Below are 20014 nucleotides of genomic sequence, written 5' to 3' on the forward strand. Positions count from 1 at the left end.
TTTTTTGAGTCATACACTATGATGTGGTACATGAGTTTGGTAAATCTCCAGTCCAGTCTCCAGGAAAGAAACCACCATTAAGTCTGGGTTGCAACAATTTTAGTAATTGACTATAGTCAGTGATTTTTTTTTTTGTTAAGTCATCTATTCAAATGATTATTTCTATTAAGATTTAGCTTCAACTAAATACAGGTTGAATTATGGTGACTTGGAGTACACATAGACAGGTTTATTGGTTGGCTACAGGGGTTTTTCTTGTACAAGTCACCTGAGCAAGTTGGTGCTCATTAATCCACATTAATTAGTCTGCACAAAATCAGCCATCTGTTTAGAGAGAGTGGACGCGTTGTAATAGTAATGGGCAGGACATACACACATTTATGTGAGAAACAAGAGGTAGATATCGATAGGATATCGATTCTGGTTGACCTTTTGCTATGTTTTACACTGAACACTAGAGGACATCATCCATCTATAAACAGAAACATTTATATTTACATGTAGATATATATTTATTCTTCTTACATTGAAATGGAAAACCTAGGATGAAAAATAAAGATATTAATTGTACTGAACTTTACAAAGCTTTACATGCATTTGTCAATAGATCTTTTGTCAGCTATAGATACAATTAAAGGGAAACTTAAAGCTTACTCCCAAGAGTTAGACAGTTTATGTAAGTAGGTCAGAGCCTTGCACATGACCAGGCCAGAGTAGGTTTTAAACAGAGAACATTTTTTGTATTTTTGCTCCATGTCTTTCCAGATTATTTCTAGTTCTTTGCTATCCATTCCAGCAGAGCTGAACAGGTAGCGATAACAGCATGCGTTATACTGGATGTGTTTTTCTCCAGAGAATCGTGCACTGTGTGTTGGGGCCACCCCAGCCTTCTGTGCACAGAGTCCCACAAAGACATCAGCAGGCACAGCTGCATGGACTTCTGCATGGACTTCTGCCGAGGCAATGTAGACTTTACGCACCACGTCCTGGGACAGCACATAAGCGGCCTGGTCACAATATTCAGGAAGGAACTTCTTGGGATATAAAGCTGGGGGTAAATATCCAGGACTGTTAGGGTCACGATCTGGAGAGTCTCTCTGAATCACTCTCCCTAAATACAGATCCTCTGGGTGCCTGTGAAGCCCAAGTAGGTACAATCCAATGGCCTGAATGTTGACATACACTCTATCGTTGGTCAGCAAAACAAAGCGTGCAACAGGACAGTAAGCCACAACCCAACGTAGACCTAGCACTATTTTTTCAGTGGAGCTCCAATGAGATGCCCCTGACACTACATGTCCTTGAACTATGTCACCATACAATTTTGACTCTTTCATGAGATTATCTTGTGCATGAGAAGTTTGGGTTGATGCCAAAAAGAACAGTATTTTAACTGGAAAGCCTTGGACTTGAGTTTGGTTAGCCCATGTCTTTCTGACTGCATCCCTTTGAGTAATATTAGGCACAGAGCTGAACACAAGCACAAGGATGAACAGGTTGTGGTTTGTGCATTCATCAGGGTTAGTAATAGGGTAGTACTGCGAGACATTGTCTCTGGAGTTGGTCAGATCAAGTTTTCTTGCTTTTTCTCTCACATCCACAACTGTACCATCAGTGTAGATCCCTGGTGTGGGCTGGAGGAGGTACTCCTCAACAAAGTCAGCTCCAAACAGAAGAGCATGGAAAAGGATAACATTGAACAGCAGGAAACACCATTGGTGGGTACGCAGCTTACACAGAGTAAACTGAAAAACAAACAATTAGACATAAGAAAGTCAAACAAAACATAATATGATAAAATGTACCTGCATGGCAAAAGCTGTTATCCCATCAGACTAGAGACTGCACCTTGATGAAGCAGTTGAACAACAGCGTTGACAGAGCAAGTGTCCACTTTCATGAAACTCTACACCAACATGTAACGTTGCACCCCAAAACCCAAGCCACATGAATGCCCAGGGACTACAGGTGTAAATTAGTACTGATGCTATAACCTGATGTACAGTCCATCTCTCCTGTTAAGGTTAATGCAAAAAATGTGAGCTGTCCCTGTCCCAAATAAATAAATAAATAAATAAATAACTATAGGAGTGCACGATACAGTATACATCATTAATGACTCAAACTTAGATGTAGGCTTAGATTAAGGCAGACTTTATAGATCCACAGGGGAAATTACTTGGACTCACACATCACATTATATTACAATAACAACCAGCACAAAATACTCTTGAAACACTGCACAAATATGTGCATTATCTGTTTTAAGACACAAAGTGATAAGGCCACAAATACAAAGAAGCCTAGAGCTAATTGGACTTGTATATATATATATATATATACACATATATATATATATTTAGGAGTCTTTGTGCTGCTGCTAACCAACCGTGAAATATCTCATATCCATAATGGCTTTTTTTTTTTTTTTTTTTTTTTTTTTTTTCCATCTTCTCACGGAAACATTTTAATCCCCAAGATTGTATAAATCAAATAATTTTTGGGAAGGTTTTAAGAAAAAAGTACACTAACTCCATCTTACTGAACTCACTTATAATTCAATCCAGGCGATGGCGCCAAAGCGTTATGATGTGACTTGTAGACTCCGTCTTGTTGGCTCTGAAGAAGCGGCGTTTGACAACAGGCGGAAGAGTATCAGTCATGGCTGCGTCCATCGAGACTTTATTAAGTGAAATATCTACTGTTGAGAACCCTGTTGAAGGATTACAGACTTTAAAAACAGCCCTTTATTCTGTACCCGTCAGTACTTTGAGAGATTCAGTGAGCGGGCAACGCTTGGGTGCCATCTTTTCTTTTTTGCATTCAAACTCTCGGTAAGCTGCTATGCTACTTCTGTTATGATCTTAATATGCTAAGTCAGTGGCGGTTTGCTTTGCACTTGAGATAAGTCATCTTGCATAACAGTAACATTAAAATTTCATGGTATGGTGTTGTTTCGTTTTAACGGTGTATGAACTGTTTTGATAGGGAGCAGGTTGAGCTATGTGTGGACATCCTAGAACGCATATTAATGGCATTAAGTCCAGTTCACCTGGCCCATAACTACAGAGCCGAGCTTCAAGGAGGCGTTAAACACAACAGTGAAGCTGTTAAAATACTGGCCTTGACACAGGTAGAAATGATCATATACTCTCAATTTCATACAGTCATTACTATTGCTCATTAAAAGTGCATGACTTTTTCAGATTGGGAGAATTGTGGAACATCCGGATGCAGTCACTGAAATCCTCGACAACAACGACCTCCTCTGTGCTGTCATCCACTCCATTGGAGAGGAGAACATTTCTGTAGCTAAACAGGTATCCTGATTCTTAGCAAGCCTGTAATCATAATTGTACTGAAAATACTAACTTTGTTGTTTTAGGCTATTCAATCTCTGTCTAAACTGAGTAATTCAAAAGCTGGTTTGGATAAACTGTTTCAGTGTGACATTCTAAACACTATAAAAGAAGTGATGGCTGTCAGTGATATTGTCAGATACAGAATATATGAGGTGCGTGTTACCCAAGTCATCTTTAGTTTTAATTGTTTTGTCTCAAATCAATTAGATGCTTTTGTTTGCATGCAGCTGGTTGTGGAAATCTCATCTTTCTCTCCCATTTCCTTCGGATATTGTGTCAACAGTGGCCTCATCTCACAGCTGCTTGGTGAACTGACAGGAGATGATGTTTTAATTAGGTAATATGGTTTCATTATTGTCATTACATAAATAGTGGGCAGTTTGAACATTAGTGTTTTTGTTTTTCTAGAGTAACAGCAGTTGAAATGGTGACAAACTTGGCACAAAGCCTACATGGCCGGCAATTTTTGACACATCATGGTGTAATGAACCAGATCTCCAACATGATCAGAGGAGCAGAAACTGATCCCTTTTCTTCTCTCTATCTCCCTGGTATGTGTTTTGTTGCTTTTATTTCAGATGTGTTTATCACTATTAAAAAAATAACTGAAATTTGTTAAATTAGGTTTGGTGAAATTCTTTGGCAATGTTGCCATTATGGACAGTCCTCAGCAGGTTTGTGAAACCTACCCCGCTTTTCAGAACAAGGTGTTTGAGATGGCCCTGGGTTCAGATCCAGCTATGATTGGTGTGGCTTTGGATACATTGGGCTTGCTTGGATCTACTATTGAAGGCAAACAGGTCCTTCAGAAAACAGGTATTGTTTTCCAATCTTATTTATTGTTTATACTGTATATAGGTATGTATATTTACCACTTCAACTTGTTTCTATAGGAGAAAATTTCAAGGCTGTACTAGTAAGAATGAGCCACATTGCCAGTACTGGGACTACAGAGCTCAGAGTTCGAAGCTTGGAGGCCATATCCCAGCTCTTCACACTACAGGTTTTTGTGTTTATACACCAATTATACAATATGAGTTTGTTCATTTATTGTTTAATTGTAGTATAATTATACTGTTGTTTTGCTGCAGCCAGAACAGCAGACAGAAGACCTTTTGGCCTTGATAGAGTCTTGGTTCCAGCTTTTGTCAAAACAGCCAATGGACATGATTCATAAAATCAGCACCCAGCCATTTCCAGAGCTACACTGTTGTGCTCTCCACATTTTTACTGTAAGTGTTAATGTATTTTCTAAAATGCATCTGCCATGCACATGCAATTTGATAATTACATATAGCATTTGTTCTATAGGCCATTGCTTCTCAACCATGGGGTCAGAGGTTAATGATGAGCACTCCTGGTTTTATGGAGTTTGTTTTGGATCGCTCAACAAGTCAAACTAAGGATGCTAAAGATGCAAAGTTTGAACTGGTAGGGGCACTTGTAAGTTCATCATCATCAACAGAAATCCTTGGCAGTCAGAACTGCCTGCGCCTGAAAACGTACTTGAGAGAAGGACCATACTATGTCACAGCAGTGGCAGCAGTTGGCACAGAAGGTGCTAACTGAGGAATACATTTAACACAAGTTTAATTATACATGTGCCTCAGTGCCACAGTCTTCTATTCTGTATTTTTGCCTTTATCAGTGGAATTGCAGAATCTCTTGTGTTTCCTCATTCATCAAATGCACCTTCATATAATAAACAGATAAGAACGAAGAGCCAGTAGTGTGTTCAGTTTTTTTGCAGTAAAATGTTTCAGAACTAATTCTCATGTATAAGCATAAGCTTGACCTACTAGTGTATAGACAAATAATCTCACAAGACAATCAAATGGATAGTAGTTATTTTTAGGTTATGTTTTAGATTGAATATAATGAATATTAAGTGATGTATATAATATATGATATATTCATTGATGTCCAGCCATTATTACTGTCTGTCTTATACCATACACAATTTTGGCATAACGTGTTTCATTTTTAATTTAAATTTTTTATACTGTAGAAGGACTTCATCCATCCTGATCACTGAAACCTTTTCTTAACCTCGTGTCACCCTCTCACTGGTGATTCATGACAACTCCCACACCACCTCTCTTATCAAATAACAAGAAACAGACCTTTACAAATAGCCAACAGTCAATCATCATCAGTTCCTTTTTTTAACATTAACATTTTAAGCTATTTCTGGAGCATCATGGTCATTGGCACCTCTTTACACAGTTTTTTATGTATTAAATCTCTGATGTGAGAGCTAATGTATCTATAGAAACATTTTATTACATGTCTCTGACAAACCATTCTATGGAAAACCTACACAACTAGCACTAGCACTAGCCTATTTATTTTATAAGTATATCAGTATAATGGACTATAATACTATCATATTTTATTATTTAATATTATTTTTTATTCCTCTAAGTCTTCGTGTCATTTGTTACTCATTTCAAAAGAGTAGCCTTCTACAGCATGAACTCCAAATGTTTGAAATGCCAAAACGCGTGGACAGCAGCACAGCGGATGTGCGTCCAACAGAGGGTGCCAATCTCTTCTGACGAGGAGTTAGTGATAAATCAACAGTTATTGCTCTAGGTGCTCTACCTTTGGGAAAAAGCTGTTTAGCTTCAGACCGCTCTTGCAGGGACCGCGCTCACGAGTTCAAATCGTTTTCTTTATTTGCGTTGGATAATCCAAACTTCTGCCGCACTTTACAATAGGATTTAAGATGCACTTGGCTTTTAGATGACTGGACACTCGGTACAAGTTACCCGAGCTTTTTAGTGAGACTTGTGTCACTGTCCAATGCCATTAAGCCAGCAAGAAGACTTTGTGAAGGGGGATTCCTCACCGACTACCACAGCTCTCCAATCCGACGCCAGCCCCGGCTCCCCGGCCAAAATGTGCAGTGAATGTTATGTGAATCAGACATTTGTCAACGATGATGGGACCGTGAACGTCCACAAGCCTCGGTAAGACACTGACAAACAAAAGTAAAGTAGGGGCTCTAAACGTAGCCTTGTTAAATTTGCTCTTTGCAGATTTGTGTGCGGCTCGTAAGTGTAATCGTTATTTATTTATTTTTTACTTGGCTAACAAGTTGGCTTTTAAAACGCATTCATATAGGCATCAGTCTGTACTGTTTTGCGTGTTGTGATTGTGCGTTTCTCATTTAGGCCTTTTTGCATAAAAGTGAGCGTTGAACATATTCATTCACTCTGCATCCAGGCTGTGGCCATTAAATGGCAATATATAACCCCATCATAAAATTACCAAATTAAAATGAATACCACCATAAGGAAGACTTTGATTGTATTAAATGTATATTTCTTAAATCTGTAAATAAAACATGAAGGGACAAATACCCTAAAACAATATTAACATATACCTGTAAGACAACAATATCAGTTTATGTATAACTTATAACTGAATATTTAAAAATCATAATACTCTTTCTTCACAGTTCATTGCAAAGAATTTGAGTTTCTCGCTCACCCCATTGCTACAGCTGATCATCATCCTATCTTTGCACCCACCCTTGTGTTGAGGCCACAGGTAACCACCAATAAAGCCCCCTTTATATTTACCAAAGAAAATTTATCTAACCTTGTTATTATCACTATTGTACATAATCAAGTCACTGTTGGATAGTGTGTAATTGTATCACATGTGTCTGTCGCTACTGGTCCTGCTTATTGTATTCGCTAAATCTTTTTGCTTTTTTGCACACACCTTGACTAAACCTAGTTTTTCTCTAATGCAGCTCTTCTTCAGCTCAGTCCCAGAGAAACAGTGGGGTCATTCTGAACATTTCCAGCCTAAAGATGGAGCAGGCAGAAAGTGAGGTGCCACCGCTGCCACCCAGGTTTCGCTTCAGAGATCTCCTCCTTGGAGACCAAAGCTTCCAGAATGATGACAGGTAGGCTTTTTACATGGTGCATGCATTACACATGTCTAAATACTAAAATATATTAAAATTGCCTCAATAGTGTTAGTTGTTTTTTTTAATAGTTAATGGGTTTAACTAGCACCATTACCATTATTACACAAATTAAAGCATTTTTGCATATATATAATTTTAAAATACATTATTGAACTTGACAGCTGTCAGTATAAAATTGACCTATGACTAAGTGGAAGTTTGCATAATAAATGCTTCTTGTGGTCTTTTGGTATTTAAATACCCTTTGTATAATGGTGGTGTTCTTAAGGAGTCATTCTGCTCTTTTATCCTGCATGCTGACTGCCTTGACTGCCTACCTGTTCACCTGCTGTTACTGCCATCAACATTTCTAAAGTCGCACACCCACCCCATGGAGGCTTTCACTCTGTACATTCTGTAAATGGCATGCATCTGTACTGATAAAAACAAAAAAAAACAAAAAACAAAACAAAAAGAACAGGAGTGTATGGGGTTCTTACAGCTTGAAAAAAATATGAAAGTCACTGTACTCTCTAACGTGAGTGGAAGAATCATGTCAAATGCAAAATGTGTGCAGAATAGCTTTAGTAAGTAAGTTAAGCAGTATTGTGTGGTCTGTGGAGAGCATAATAATAATGTAATAATTACAGCCTTTTAAAAAACCCTACTACCATTTTGAGATTGGTGCTGTCCATGGTGCTGAAATGGCTGTGACTGCTTTTGCAGCATTTGATGCATTTTGGTGGCTAATCTCCACATTTTTGCATGCATGTTGTTGCATGCAAAAAGTTTAAAAAGTAAATGTAGTCATCACCCGAAAACTATTCTTCTAGCAAATTGCTTTTAGTAAAAATCTTACCAGCTCCTCTAAACCTAGACAGTATATGATTGTATTTCTTTGTATGGTTTTCACGTTGTATTTTATTCTCACAGCTGTGACTCAACTTGAAAATGTCACTGGTCACATCTGCCCAGGGTTTATCCATTACTCAAATGTTCTCTTTACAAAAGCATGCATGCATAAGAAGCACAAACAACTCCTCTCCCAAATAAACATCTGTTCATCTGGGTCCACAATGAGACTTCATCATGAATAATTTCATATTGCAAATTGTGTTTCCTTATGAGTATTTTGACTCTTCTGTAGATATCATAAGTGTAGTAAGGTAACAGAAGTATAAAAGTGATAAATGAATTAATAGATTGTTTTATAGACCTGTAAGCAATGTATTAACATCTTTCACAAATCACTGACTTCAGATAGGCATTTTCCTTGCCATCTGCTGTTTTGAAAGTGTCGGAGGGGTCTGTATATGTAGATGCAACCATGGTCCACATGTAAACTCGCAGAAGCTCAGATGATGAGGAATCGCAGCAGACAGTGGCACCTGAAGTATTTATGTGCATCCACTTGTCACAGCATCCTTTGCTTTAGCATTTACACTTTGTTACAGTGTGCTTTGCTGCTGCAGAGGGCCATATACAGTAACTGCATCAGCACTGGTTATTCCCATCTCTGAAACGTTGCTGTGGAAACAGAGAGAGAAAGTGGGAGAGGTAGAATTGTGTGTGTATAAAGTGTTTACATAAACATATATTACCTAAAATGCATTCTGCATGTGTCGTTGCTTACTGCACGAGAGAAAAGAACAGTTGCGATTTCACTCAGGATTACAGCAAGTGTGCATTATTTGCACGACGCAGCTACAGGTAGTCGTGAGTCCTCTCTCATATGGATCCTGGAGTCGTCATCCCGACCTGCGTCAGTACAACCGTGGGAACGTGGAGATCTGAGGCTTTCAGTAGTGAATGTGGACAGAGGTAGGACTCCAGGTTTTCAGGGTTACAAAAAGTATAAGAAATATGTCATGGCTTTCAGGATCTGCTATTTGAAAGAAGAAAAAAAGCCAGCAGCCATACTTTTGTGTTTGAAAGGCAAAATCTCTGAAAAAATATTTGTGGGCAACTCAGTAATAGACTGCAGTGCCTTCATAGACTGCATATTCTGTGGTATGACTAATGTCAGACCTCTTGAAACAGTCAGAGTTCTCAACAGGAGCTGATTAAGGGTCATTATGTGCACCATTATGCACGGAGGACACATTTCATATTGCCTGACCATGTCTTTCAGGCTCAGCATTTAAATTTAATCTCTGTATTTAACAAAATCTTTCCATAGTCTTTGTTTTCATAGTATAATGTCAATTAAGAGGCTAAAAGAAACACATTGTACTCCTCACATTACTGCCATAACCTTTCTGTACTGTATCTGTAGGCACACTTAGGTAGTGGAAAGATCAAACATGCAAGCCAGCTCAAATAAGATGCTCCTCTGCACATCAATCAGACTTGTGTCAGACACTGTACAAGTAGGTTTAAACTATACAGACACAGCCACAGTGTTCGTGTTGCACGTTCTGTAATCTGTTCTCTGAAGATTATGGGTCTAAAAGTCTGTAGAGAAATTTGTCAGCTGCATTTGGCTCATGCCTCAAAGTTATTGAGGTAACCTGTCAGGAGCAGTGGGCATTGGGCAGACAGATGTGCAGTCCCTGGGGACCCAACTCCAGATGTTGGCCTGGACTACCTTAGCTGAGCCTCTATACGGACAGGTAGAGAAACATGCTAACATGGTTGATTGCCTCATCAATAATGTACTGTATCATGCTTGTATAGACAGCTCCTTTTTCTCACATTTTTTTTTTGTATCTGTTTAGGGTTCAGGTGGAATTTTATGTGAATGAAAACACATTTAAGGAGCGTTTAAAATTGTTCTTCATTAAAAACCAAAGATCAAGTAAGTCAATTAAATTATGCTTGTGAAGTCTGCTTACCTATGCTTTATTAAGGTTCAACATATCCATGGGTTTCAAGTGAGGAAAAGTTGGGACTGGTGTCTGTTAACAGTTTAAAATAAAATATACTACAAATTCCTACAAATGACCTATGATTCTTACAAAAAAATCACCTGAATAAATTATGGTCATTTGACAAACCATGAATAACTTGCTCGAACAAACCAGTGCCTTCTATCCAGGCCCAAATAAAATACATGATTGAATGCACCAACACCAACACCAGCACTGACATTTGCATTTTCACACATACAACTTAAATTAACTATTCCTTTTTTATATCTTAAGGTCTGAGGATTCGTGTTTTCAACTTCTGTCTGAAGCTGCTCACATGTCTGCTGTACATAATTAGAGTGATGACAGACAACCCTGTTCAGAGTGGCCACAGCAGCCACAGTGGCACACAAACAGGCACTGCCAGCACCAACACAAAATGGTATGTACTTGGTGAGCCTTTTGTTATGTAGATTTTAAAATACATGAGTTTTTGCATTTATTTGCTTTTTATTTTTTTTGAAAAACATTTAGTGTTGACTGTCTGTCTAATGCATCCATTCAAGATAGCGCAATCAACTGGTGAGCAGCCAGATATGTCTTTCATGTTCAGCAGATTTCCTAATGATGTTATAACATAGGCATTATTCTCATTGCGATAGGGAGCTGATCTTTTGGGTGGATAGGAAAGTGGCTGTCTGGGCCATACAAGTAAGCCATAAAATATATTATGATGCGGTATTTATTCATTGTTAGCATTTCTCTACTCTGTTTGTGTTATGTGTTTTATGCAGGTGATTGTGGCCATCATCAGTTTTCTGGAGACAATGTTGTTGATGTATTTGAGTTACAAGGTGAGGCACTGCATATTGCTAATCCTTGGCCTTGAAGCTCATCTGAATGATTATGCTCTTCTGCCCAATTAGTCACTTTCAGTCTGCGAGACTGACAATCCATAAGTGGAGTAATTAGCTTCAATTGTTGTCAAGCCGGCATTAAGGATAGATGGTAATTGTAATGTGGGGTGGAGTTAAAAGATTAAGTGCTATCAGAAAGTGACAGTGAAGATGTATATCTCTATGGAAACTCTGAGCTCTCTGTTTGCTCAGGTGGACGGTATAAAAGCGTGTTTGTTTTTGCCAGGGAAACATTTGGGAGCAGATATTTCAAGTGTCCTTCGTCTTGGAGATGATCAACACGGTCCCTTTTATTATCACGGTAAAATAATGACTTTGTTTAAACAGCAGTGATAAAATGTTTGCAACTGTGTAATTTTGCTTGCAGAGTTGAAGAGTCTCATTATAAATCTCATTATGTAGATATTCTGGCCTTCTCTAAGGAACATCTTCATCCCTGTGTTTCTTAATTGCTGGTTGGCCAAATGTGCTTTGGAAAACATGATTGTGAGTAATTGTATTAACCTAAATGCCTCTGTCCCAATGGGTTAAATGAAGACCCTCTGACTCACTATGTGGTGGTTGGGCTGCTTTATAATGATGTTAACTGGTTGCGAGTAACAGTGCACCCGTAACACATCTTCCTGCTTTGGAACCTCAAGTGAAAATATTTTTCTAATTAATGAATAAATAATGAAATGACCTGTCATGCTTCATACAATAATTTTTTTTAAATATATTTTTTCTGTATTCTTCATTTCTTTAGAATGATGTTCACAGAGCAATTCAGAGGACAAACTCAGCCATGTTTAACCAGGTCCTTATACTCATCTGCACATTGCTCTGCCTTGTCTTCACTGGGTAAACTTTTAAAAATAAACTTATTTGTGTTGTTTCTTGTTTAAAATAATGTTTTATATGATTCCTCTGTGTAGTACATGTGGAATCCAGCACTTGGAGCGAGCTGGAAAAAATCTCTCTCTCTTCAATTCCTTCTACTTCTGTATTGTTACCTTCTCCACCGTGGGCTTTGGAGATGTCACTCCCCGCATTTGGCCATCTCAGCTACTTGTAGTCATCATGATCTGCGTGGCACTGGTAGTTCTCCCTCTGCAGGTAATAAGATCCTGCATTATATAACCAAAACCTGCTTATGAAATGCTTATGTGGCTGCCACTGTTAATTTTTTGCCTTGACAGTTTGAAGAGTTAATCTATCTGTGGATGGAGAGACAAAAATCTGGAGGAAATTACAGCCGCCACCGAGCGCAGACCGAGAAACATGTGGTGTTGTGTGTCAGTTCGCTTAAGATTGATTTACTCATGGACTTCCTTAATGAGTTCTATGCTCATCCCAGACTACAGGTACAATTAGTTGTAATGACCATGCCTACAATCCCACATATTTTTTAGAATCTTAAATAATGATTAGATTAGATTTTTTAAAAACAAAAAAATATAATATAAAAAACATACTAGTCTGAATTCCTTTTTATTATTTAACTTCAGTCCATGCACAGTAGATCTCCTCAAATTTAATCAACACTTCTTATTTGGGATAATATTAAAGAACTGGATTGGTTCAAATCTGACAATTTACCAATTCTAAGTTTAAGGCAGTTAAATCTAGACAAAGTTACCTAGTAGCCGACTTATAGCTCCACTATTTACGCCGCTGTACATGTCATAATACTTTCATAATTGTTGTAATATTGTTTTTATTATTAGGATTACTACGTGGTGATTCTGTGCCCAAGTGAGATGGACCTCCAGGTGCGAAGGGTACTGCAGATTCCTTTGTGGTCACAGCGAGTGATTTACTTACAAGGATCTGTCCTCAAGGACCAGGATCTGCTTAGAGCCAAGTAAGTTTTTGGCTTTTATGCAGTGAATACAAGAAACGAAATGCAGCTAAATGTACTTGTGTGTCTAAAGGATAGTCTTGGAAATTACATGTTGATGCAATTGTTGTATGTGTTACTCTCTATGTACTCTTGACCTACTAACTGAAAGCTGGATCTCATTGTAACTCTTCAGTAATAATGCGTTTAATGAAAAAGAAAAAGTTTTTTTTTGTGTGTTTTACTTTGCATTTACCTTCAACTTAATATCTAACTGTTTTAAGTGAACAAAATGTGCTTGTATTTTACACACACACTTTAATCTTTGAATTGTTATATAATTACTACTACTACTATTAACTTATCTGAAGTCTAAGCTCTCTCATAAGAATTTATTTAGTCTTTAGTAGTCATTTTCTATGTCTTTTTCATTTTTGGAAATATACATATATCCTAACACAAATTACACACTCAAATGCATGTATGGTGAAATAATTTATGGAAATACCTGTATATATTATCTGTTTTGATACAGCAATTAAAATGTAGACTGGGAATGTGTCAGACTCACATCTTACATCTGGCAATATTTCAAATCCACCCACACTTGTTTTGCATTCTGCACTCTGCTGGCTAATCTAATCAGATGCAAAACAGGGCATATTGGTACAGCTTTTTAGGAATTTGTTTAATTCAAACGTTGGTTGTCCCATGATAACATGACCTTCAATGATTTGGAGAGCGATTTGTATTTTTATGTTTCTACAGAATGGATGATGCTGAAGCCTGCTTTATTCTCAGCAGTCGTAACGAGGTGGATCGCACTGCAGCTGTAAGACATTTAACAAAAATCAAAATTGAAGTGTGAATTAAATTACTGGGATTAATGTTATCAATCATAAAGATACCATTAAATTGTTTATAATTGTATAACTGATATTTCAACTCAGGATCATCAGACAATACTGAGGGCTTGGGCAGTCAAAGACTTTGCTCCAAACTGTCCACTCTACGTCCAAATTCTCAAACCAGAAAATAAGTTTCATGTTAAGTTTGCAGGTAAGATTATCCTGATTGTGATTCAGATTTTGACTAATAAAATAAATAGATTGTAATCCTATGTACACGGTACTTGTGTACAGTAGTTTGAGAAGTACAGTTTTAGTGACACATGGGAATGACTTTTGGAGTCACTCTGATGTTGCCAGGCAACGGGGGAAGAGAGAAGTCATTTGAGCCTTTGGCAGATTGCTGCTACAAAATAGTAACAGTATGTCATGCTACGTAACAATAGTTGCATATGTTCTGACCACAAAAATAATGCTTCTGTTCTAAAAGAAATTCATATTCATATAAGCATAGTTTAAGCAATAAGCAGTACTCCTTCATTATCCTGTTTTACTTTGTTTCAGATCATGTTGTGTGTGAAGAAGAATTCAAATATGCCATGTTGGCCCTAAACTGCATATGCCCAGCCACCTCCACTTTGGTCACTCTGCTTGTACATACTTCACGTGGACGGTTTGTTGACTTGAATGTGTGCCCCTGGGCCCTTTATTTTCTCCTAGTGTGTTTACAAGCTCACTTTGTAATGTCTACATATTTATATACTGCCTCCAGGGAAGTGACACAGAGGCACAAATCAAAACAGAAATCATAGTTTATTGTGGTCCACAGTGAGAGTCAGGGAGAGTGCATTAAACAAAAAGGAAAAGCAATCAGCGGTTAATAAGGATCTGTTCTCCATACAAGAGCGTAACATAAAAAGCTTTGCATGAAAAAGATTTCTACTAGACTGCCACCATTCCACTTTTACATGGAACTATCAATTGCTCAGAAACTAGAAAATAAATCAATAGTCTGTAGCATTAGTACTTCTGGTATTTTTTGTTCACAGTGTTTATATATATTTGCAGCATGTGTTTTTTGTATTGTTGTATTGTAACAATACAACACTGACACTGCTTATATACTATATACTATGTATACTAATTTAGTATTTAATAGAAAAGGCAATGTTTCAAATGTTTTATCTCATGTTTATTTTTGATTTTACAATCCCAGAGAAGGACAACAGTCCCCTGAGCAGTGGCAGAGGATGTATGGATGTTGTTCTGGCAATGAGGTCTACCATATCCGACTGTGTGACAGCAAGTTTTTTGGAGAGTACAATGGCAAAAGCTTCACATATGCATCATTTCATGCTCATAAAAAGTAAGACAGAACATTTTAGAGATACAAGGTTTTCATTAATTGTTAAAAGTTTGTTGCTCACTGCTGCATAATACAAGTATTGTGCTTATTTATCAACAAATGTCCAATTTCATCTGTGAATCTCATTAAGGTATGGGGTGTGCCTGATTGGGATTAAACAAGAAGACAATAAGAGCATCCTGTTAAATCCAGGTCCACGCCACATCATGGCTGCCACAGACACGTGTTACTACATTAATATCACCAAAGAGGAAAACTCTGCATTCATCTTCAATCAGGAGGAAAAGAAAGGCAGATCTATCGGGGGACTTTATGATGGACCTGCACAACTTCCTGTTCACAGTATCATTGCAAGCATGGGTAAGGTTTTGTTACTTGAAGGAACTGCATTTAAGATTCTGAGTTAAAATTTTACACTTCTCTTCCCCAATTTAAATCAAATGTAACTTTTACTGATAAAAATAATAATAATAATAATAATAATGCCAGTTTACAAAAACAATGGACATAATATCCCCTTTATTTATCCATATACAGTACAGAGAACGAGGTCTACATACATTTCCTTTAATGAGTTTTGCTTTTGTTTTGTGTCTCTGTTTAAATGTAAAACTTTGCAGGCACAGTTGCAATGGATCTTCAGAACACAAGTCCACCCACAGGTGGTAGCCTTGTCCCACCGCCTACTGTAAATGGCACAGGGGGGCGACGGCCAAGCATTGCACCGGTTCAAGAAATTGCAGATTCCTCTACAATTTTGCCCTGTGACCTTCTTAGTGATCAGTCTGAAGATGACTCCGTTTTCCCTGATGAGAAAGACCAAGAGCAGGGGCAGTAAGTTAGGTTGGGTGTTTTTCCATGAACTGACTGCATCCAACATCTTATTTTTATTATGTGTATATTACATTGCCAATAGACTTGAACAGAGAGAGTAACAATAACAGACAAACCAATCAATTTATAAACCCCACAGTACATCTCATTCTGTACATATTTTGTTTGAAACCGACCGTCCATTTCCTTTTTCATTTCCCCCCAGGTATGTGAAAGGTTATCCACCTAACTCACCATACATTGGCAGCTCGCCCACATTATGCCATTTGTTAGCAGAGAAAGCCCCGTTTTGCTGTCTACGACTAGATCAGGTGGGTCTACAGTACTGTCTGTTTCAAATTAGTCACTGTTAGCATATTACATAAGGGTTTTGCTTTTTTTGTTATGCAGGGATGCCGACACAACAGTTTTGAGGACGCCAAGGCATATGGGTTTAAAAACAAGCTCATCATTGTATCTGCTGAAACTGCTGGGAATGGTCTTTATAACTTTATAGTGCCTCTCAGAGCTTATTATAGACCAAGAAAAGAGCTCAACCCCATTGTCTTGTTACTGGATAATCCGTGAGTTAATTTTCTTCATATTTCTTTCATTTGGTTGTTCACATTTCATGACAGGGAACATTGTGTATTCAAAAAGCTAACGTCAGCAGAGCACTTAGGCAAAGGCTGTGGAGGTGGGCTGCCATTGTCAGTCCTGATGTTAGGTTACAGCTGCTGCTCAGCATGACGGTGTGTTTTGAGTGACAAAGAAAATAAAACACTGCTCTCTGTAGTGCCAGACTGTAACCATGGCAACATGCTTTTCCTTGAACTTGGACGATATATAGATATTCCTACAACAACAAAAAAATCACAAGTATTGGAGAACACCATGCAAGCTTTCAAGGCTTTTTCATCCACAACATGTGTGCTCAGGGAAACAACATCCTCCCTGTGCCTGTTAGCACTCTCCTCTCTCACACACAGATACAAACGCCCACTCATACATGCTATTCAATCACATGCACAGCCTTAAGCCTCATGTCAGCAAGGCTAGGCTTCTGTCATGGTTACTGCATGAAAACAACCATTAATAAACCGACTAAATGTCTGTAAGTGAAGAGGGGGCACACTTATCACCGCTAAGACTCACTAGTGACCAGTGTCAGGCTGACTGAGCTGTCATCCATGACTCACATTTAGTCATGTACTAACAAATACACTGTTTTACAGGCCAGATAATCACTTTCTAGAGGCTATCTGCTGTTTTCCAATGGTTTATTACATGGCGGGGTCAATAGACAAGTAAGTAAGGGAGAGCTGCATGTACAATGTTTCAATTATTATTATTAATATTATGTTTCAATTATACAAGTTTTGGGTTTGTTTTGGTATTTCAGTTTGGACAGCTTGTTGCAGTGTGGAATCATCTATGCTGACAATTTGGTTGTGGTGGATAAGGAAAGCACCATGAGTGCAGAGGAAGACTACATGGCTGATGCCAAAACTATCGTTAATGTACAGACAATGTTTAGGTGATTTCTTTTATTAATTACTTGTCTAATGAGAATGAGTAATTTGTGAAAATGTTAATTTGTACCATATGTTGTTTCCTAAACAATGGCTGTCTGTGCTTCAGGCTGTTTCCCAGTCTAAGTATCATCACAGAGCTTACTCATCCATCCAACATGAGGTTTATGCAGTTCAGAGCTAAAGACTGCTATTCTCTTGCACTCTCCAAATTGGAAAAGGTGAGCTTTCTCTGAACTGAAGCGGGCTATTATAATATAACACTGTATTGATAACTAATGTGTTTTGTGGATGACAGAAAGAGCGTGATAAAGGCTCTAATCTGGCCTTCATGTTTCGCCTTCCATTTGCTGCAGGGAGAGTGTTCAGCATCAGCATGTTGGACACACTGCTGTATCAGGTTCTGACATTAACTGTTCGTCTGATTTGTAACTGGCTTAAAGATAACAGACATTTTAAAAACTATGCATTTGGCGCCATCTTATGTTCAAAGGAAATAACACTACATTTGCTCTACTTGACTGATCTAGTTTTTATTCATGATTTCAGTCTTTTGTGAAGGACTATATGATACTTATTGCCAGGTTGCTCTTAGGATTAGACACCACTCCTGGATCAGGATATCTCTGTGCTGTGAGTAACATTTGTAAAGGGCCCTGTTATAGTCTCTTGGTACAGACACAGCAATTGGTAAATCAAATGTCTTTTTATTTGGTAAAGATGAAAGTTACAGAGGAGGATATATGGATTGGAACATATGGCAGGTTGTTTCAGAAACTTTGCTCTTCTAGTGCTGAAATTCCAATTGGAATCTATCGAACAGAATCACACATTTTCTCTGCAGCAGAGGTAATTTATTTTTTTTTAAATATATATTTTTTGCAATTTTATTGCCTTTTAAAAATGTTTGATCTTCTATTCTAGTCTCAAGTGTCAATGAGTGTAGACGACTGTGAGGACACTAAAGACAGAGGTTGTGAACTTCGAAGTGTTGAACAAGCAGATCATCCACTGAAGAGGAAAAAAAGCATGCAATGGGCACGGCGTCTGAGCAGACGAAGCAGCAGGTGGCAGAGTGTTAGTCGTGATTCAACCAAGGACCATGCCCAGCGCATTGCCCAGCAGCGGCTGAACCTGTACAGGCGATCTGAACGAGAGGAGCTCTCTGAACTAGTCCGCAACAGAATGAAGCATCTGGGATTGCCCACATCTGGATATGGTGAGTACAATGATAGTGTTTTAAAACTGCTTTGCTTTGAATTTGGAAATCATGAGTCTATGTCCATCTCTGCATTATGTAACATAGAAGATCTAACCAATCTGACTGCCAGTGATGTCATGAACAGAGTTAATCTGGGTTATCTACAAGGTAAGCAATTCAAGCAAGGCACAGTCCTGTTCAAATACTAATAATTTTTGATGTACTGCTCACATTACAGATGAGCAGAATGATCAGCAGAACACCTTATCTTATGTTTTGATAAACCCTTCACCAGACACTAGGCTGGAGCTTAATGACATTGTGTAAGCATTACATTTTTTACTAGATTCACAAGAGAATTTAGAATTTAGAGAATTTAGAAGTCAAGACTCACATTAATTTTTGTTGCACATTTCTCTGTTTTGTTGTTGTCTTGTCTCCTCTTTGTTCAGCTACTTGATCCGGTCAGACCCTCTGGCCCATGTGCCTGAGGAGCCTCCCCTCCACAGCAGCAGCCTCAAAGACCGTCGTGAGTTCAGCTACGACAACAAGGAGGACACCCAGCTCTGAATACACAGGGGTCATCCTCATCACCTCGTGTGAACCCTTACTTAACCTCAAAGACAATCAGTGCTTTGTACAGCAGTGCCATTCTCTAAAGTTAACCAGTGCCTCTGCATCTGTGGGTAATATTGTACATAGTAACATTACTTTTAAGCCTTTAGTAACAGTAACTTATGTTTGAGCAATTAGAAATGGTTCAGATTTTGGTCTTAGATTTGTCATAGTTTTTAAATGGGTTGTGCCAGAATTTTAGTGTGTGGCATTAAAGGTACAATAGTAACACACCTCACAGTGTTGTTGAGTTAAACAAGTTTCTTGATATTTCAGCCACTGTTTTCAGATTATTTATAATTAATGTTTATAAAATATAAGTAAATTGCAGTTTAAATTGTTAGTTGATTATGTTAAGATGAAGTCAAGACTAATCTTCAGTTATAAACTCAAGATTTTTACATCAAGTTTAGATGTATTGTATTATATTTTTACATTCACACTACTGTTGTCTTACTGTCCTATATAAAGATGTATAATGTCTGTTTTACATTATAAGCTAAAATACATCTCTTTATAGCAGAAACAGTATTTAAAATAAACCTTTTAAAAACCTGGAAAAAGCCAACCAATGATTTGTTCACACATACAAAAAAATTACAATAGTTTTCATACCAAGCAAAAGTAAATAAATAAATATATAAATATATATATATATATAATATAAATAAATAAATAAATAAATATATATATATATATATATATATATATATATATATATATATATATATATATATATATATATATATATATATATATATATATATATA

At 37.6% G+C, this 20014-nt stretch overlaps 3 protein-coding genes across 3 annotated transcripts; 2 read left to right on the forward strand and 1 right to left on the reverse strand.

Annotated features, from left to right (window-relative positions):
• Positions 1-650: 650 nt before the first annotated feature.
• LOC110157499 (beta-1,3-galactosyltransferase 9) lies at positions 651-1811 on the reverse strand. Its single transcript, XM_020921845.1, has 2 exons — positions 1806-1811; positions 651-1745 (listed from the first exon to the last, which is right to left on the reverse strand). The coding sequence occupies exons 1-2, from the start codon at positions 1809-1811 to the stop codon at positions 651-653; spliced, it is 1101 nt and encodes a 366-aa protein (XP_020777504.1).
• Positions 1812-2622: 811 nt separating this feature from the next.
• Positions 2623-5082, forward strand: psmd5 (proteasome 26S subunit, non-ATPase 5). The gene is made up of 10 exons (XM_020921868.2): positions 2623-2834; positions 2989-3133; positions 3207-3320; positions 3386-3514; positions 3590-3699; positions 3771-3913; positions 3987-4178; positions 4256-4365; positions 4454-4594; positions 4674-5082. The coding sequence occupies exons 1-10, from the start codon at positions 2662-2664 to the stop codon at positions 4929-4931; spliced, it is 1515 nt and encodes a 504-aa protein (XP_020777527.2). The 5' UTR covers positions 2623-2661; the 3' UTR covers positions 4932-5082.
• A 1085-nt stretch (positions 5083-6167) lies between these two features.
• Positions 6168-19695, forward strand: kcnt1a (potassium sodium-activated channel subfamily T member 1a). The gene is made up of 31 exons (XM_020921765.2): positions 6168-6334; positions 7126-7281; positions 10002-10081; positions 10428-10575; positions 10668-10715; positions 10796-10844; positions 10928-10987; positions 11277-11351; positions 11453-11536; positions 11796-11890; positions 11965-12145; positions 12229-12393; positions 12757-12893; positions 13638-13701; positions 13820-13928; positions 14282-14390; positions 14934-15083; positions 15214-15443; positions 15704-15917; positions 16123-16228; positions 16308-16480; positions 17132-17203; positions 17299-17433; positions 17538-17649; positions 17727-17828; positions 17978-18061; positions 18149-18277; positions 18353-18647; positions 18735-18797; positions 18868-18952; positions 19082-19695. The coding sequence occupies exons 1-31, from the start codon at positions 6168-6170 to the stop codon at positions 19197-19199; spliced, it is 3795 nt and encodes a 1264-aa protein (XP_020777424.2). The 3' UTR covers positions 19200-19695.
• The last annotated feature ends 319 nt before the right edge of the window (positions 19696-20014 follow it).

Source organism: Boleophthalmus pectinirostris, unplaced genomic scaffold (genome assembly GCF_026225935.1).
Source record: "Boleophthalmus pectinirostris isolate CB_2022bp ecotype Guang Dong unplaced genomic scaffold, ASM2622593v1 HiC_scaffold_18, whole genome shotgun sequence".
Lineage (NCBI taxonomy): Eukaryota > Metazoa > Chordata > Actinopteri > Gobiiformes > Gobiidae > Boleophthalmus > Boleophthalmus pectinirostris.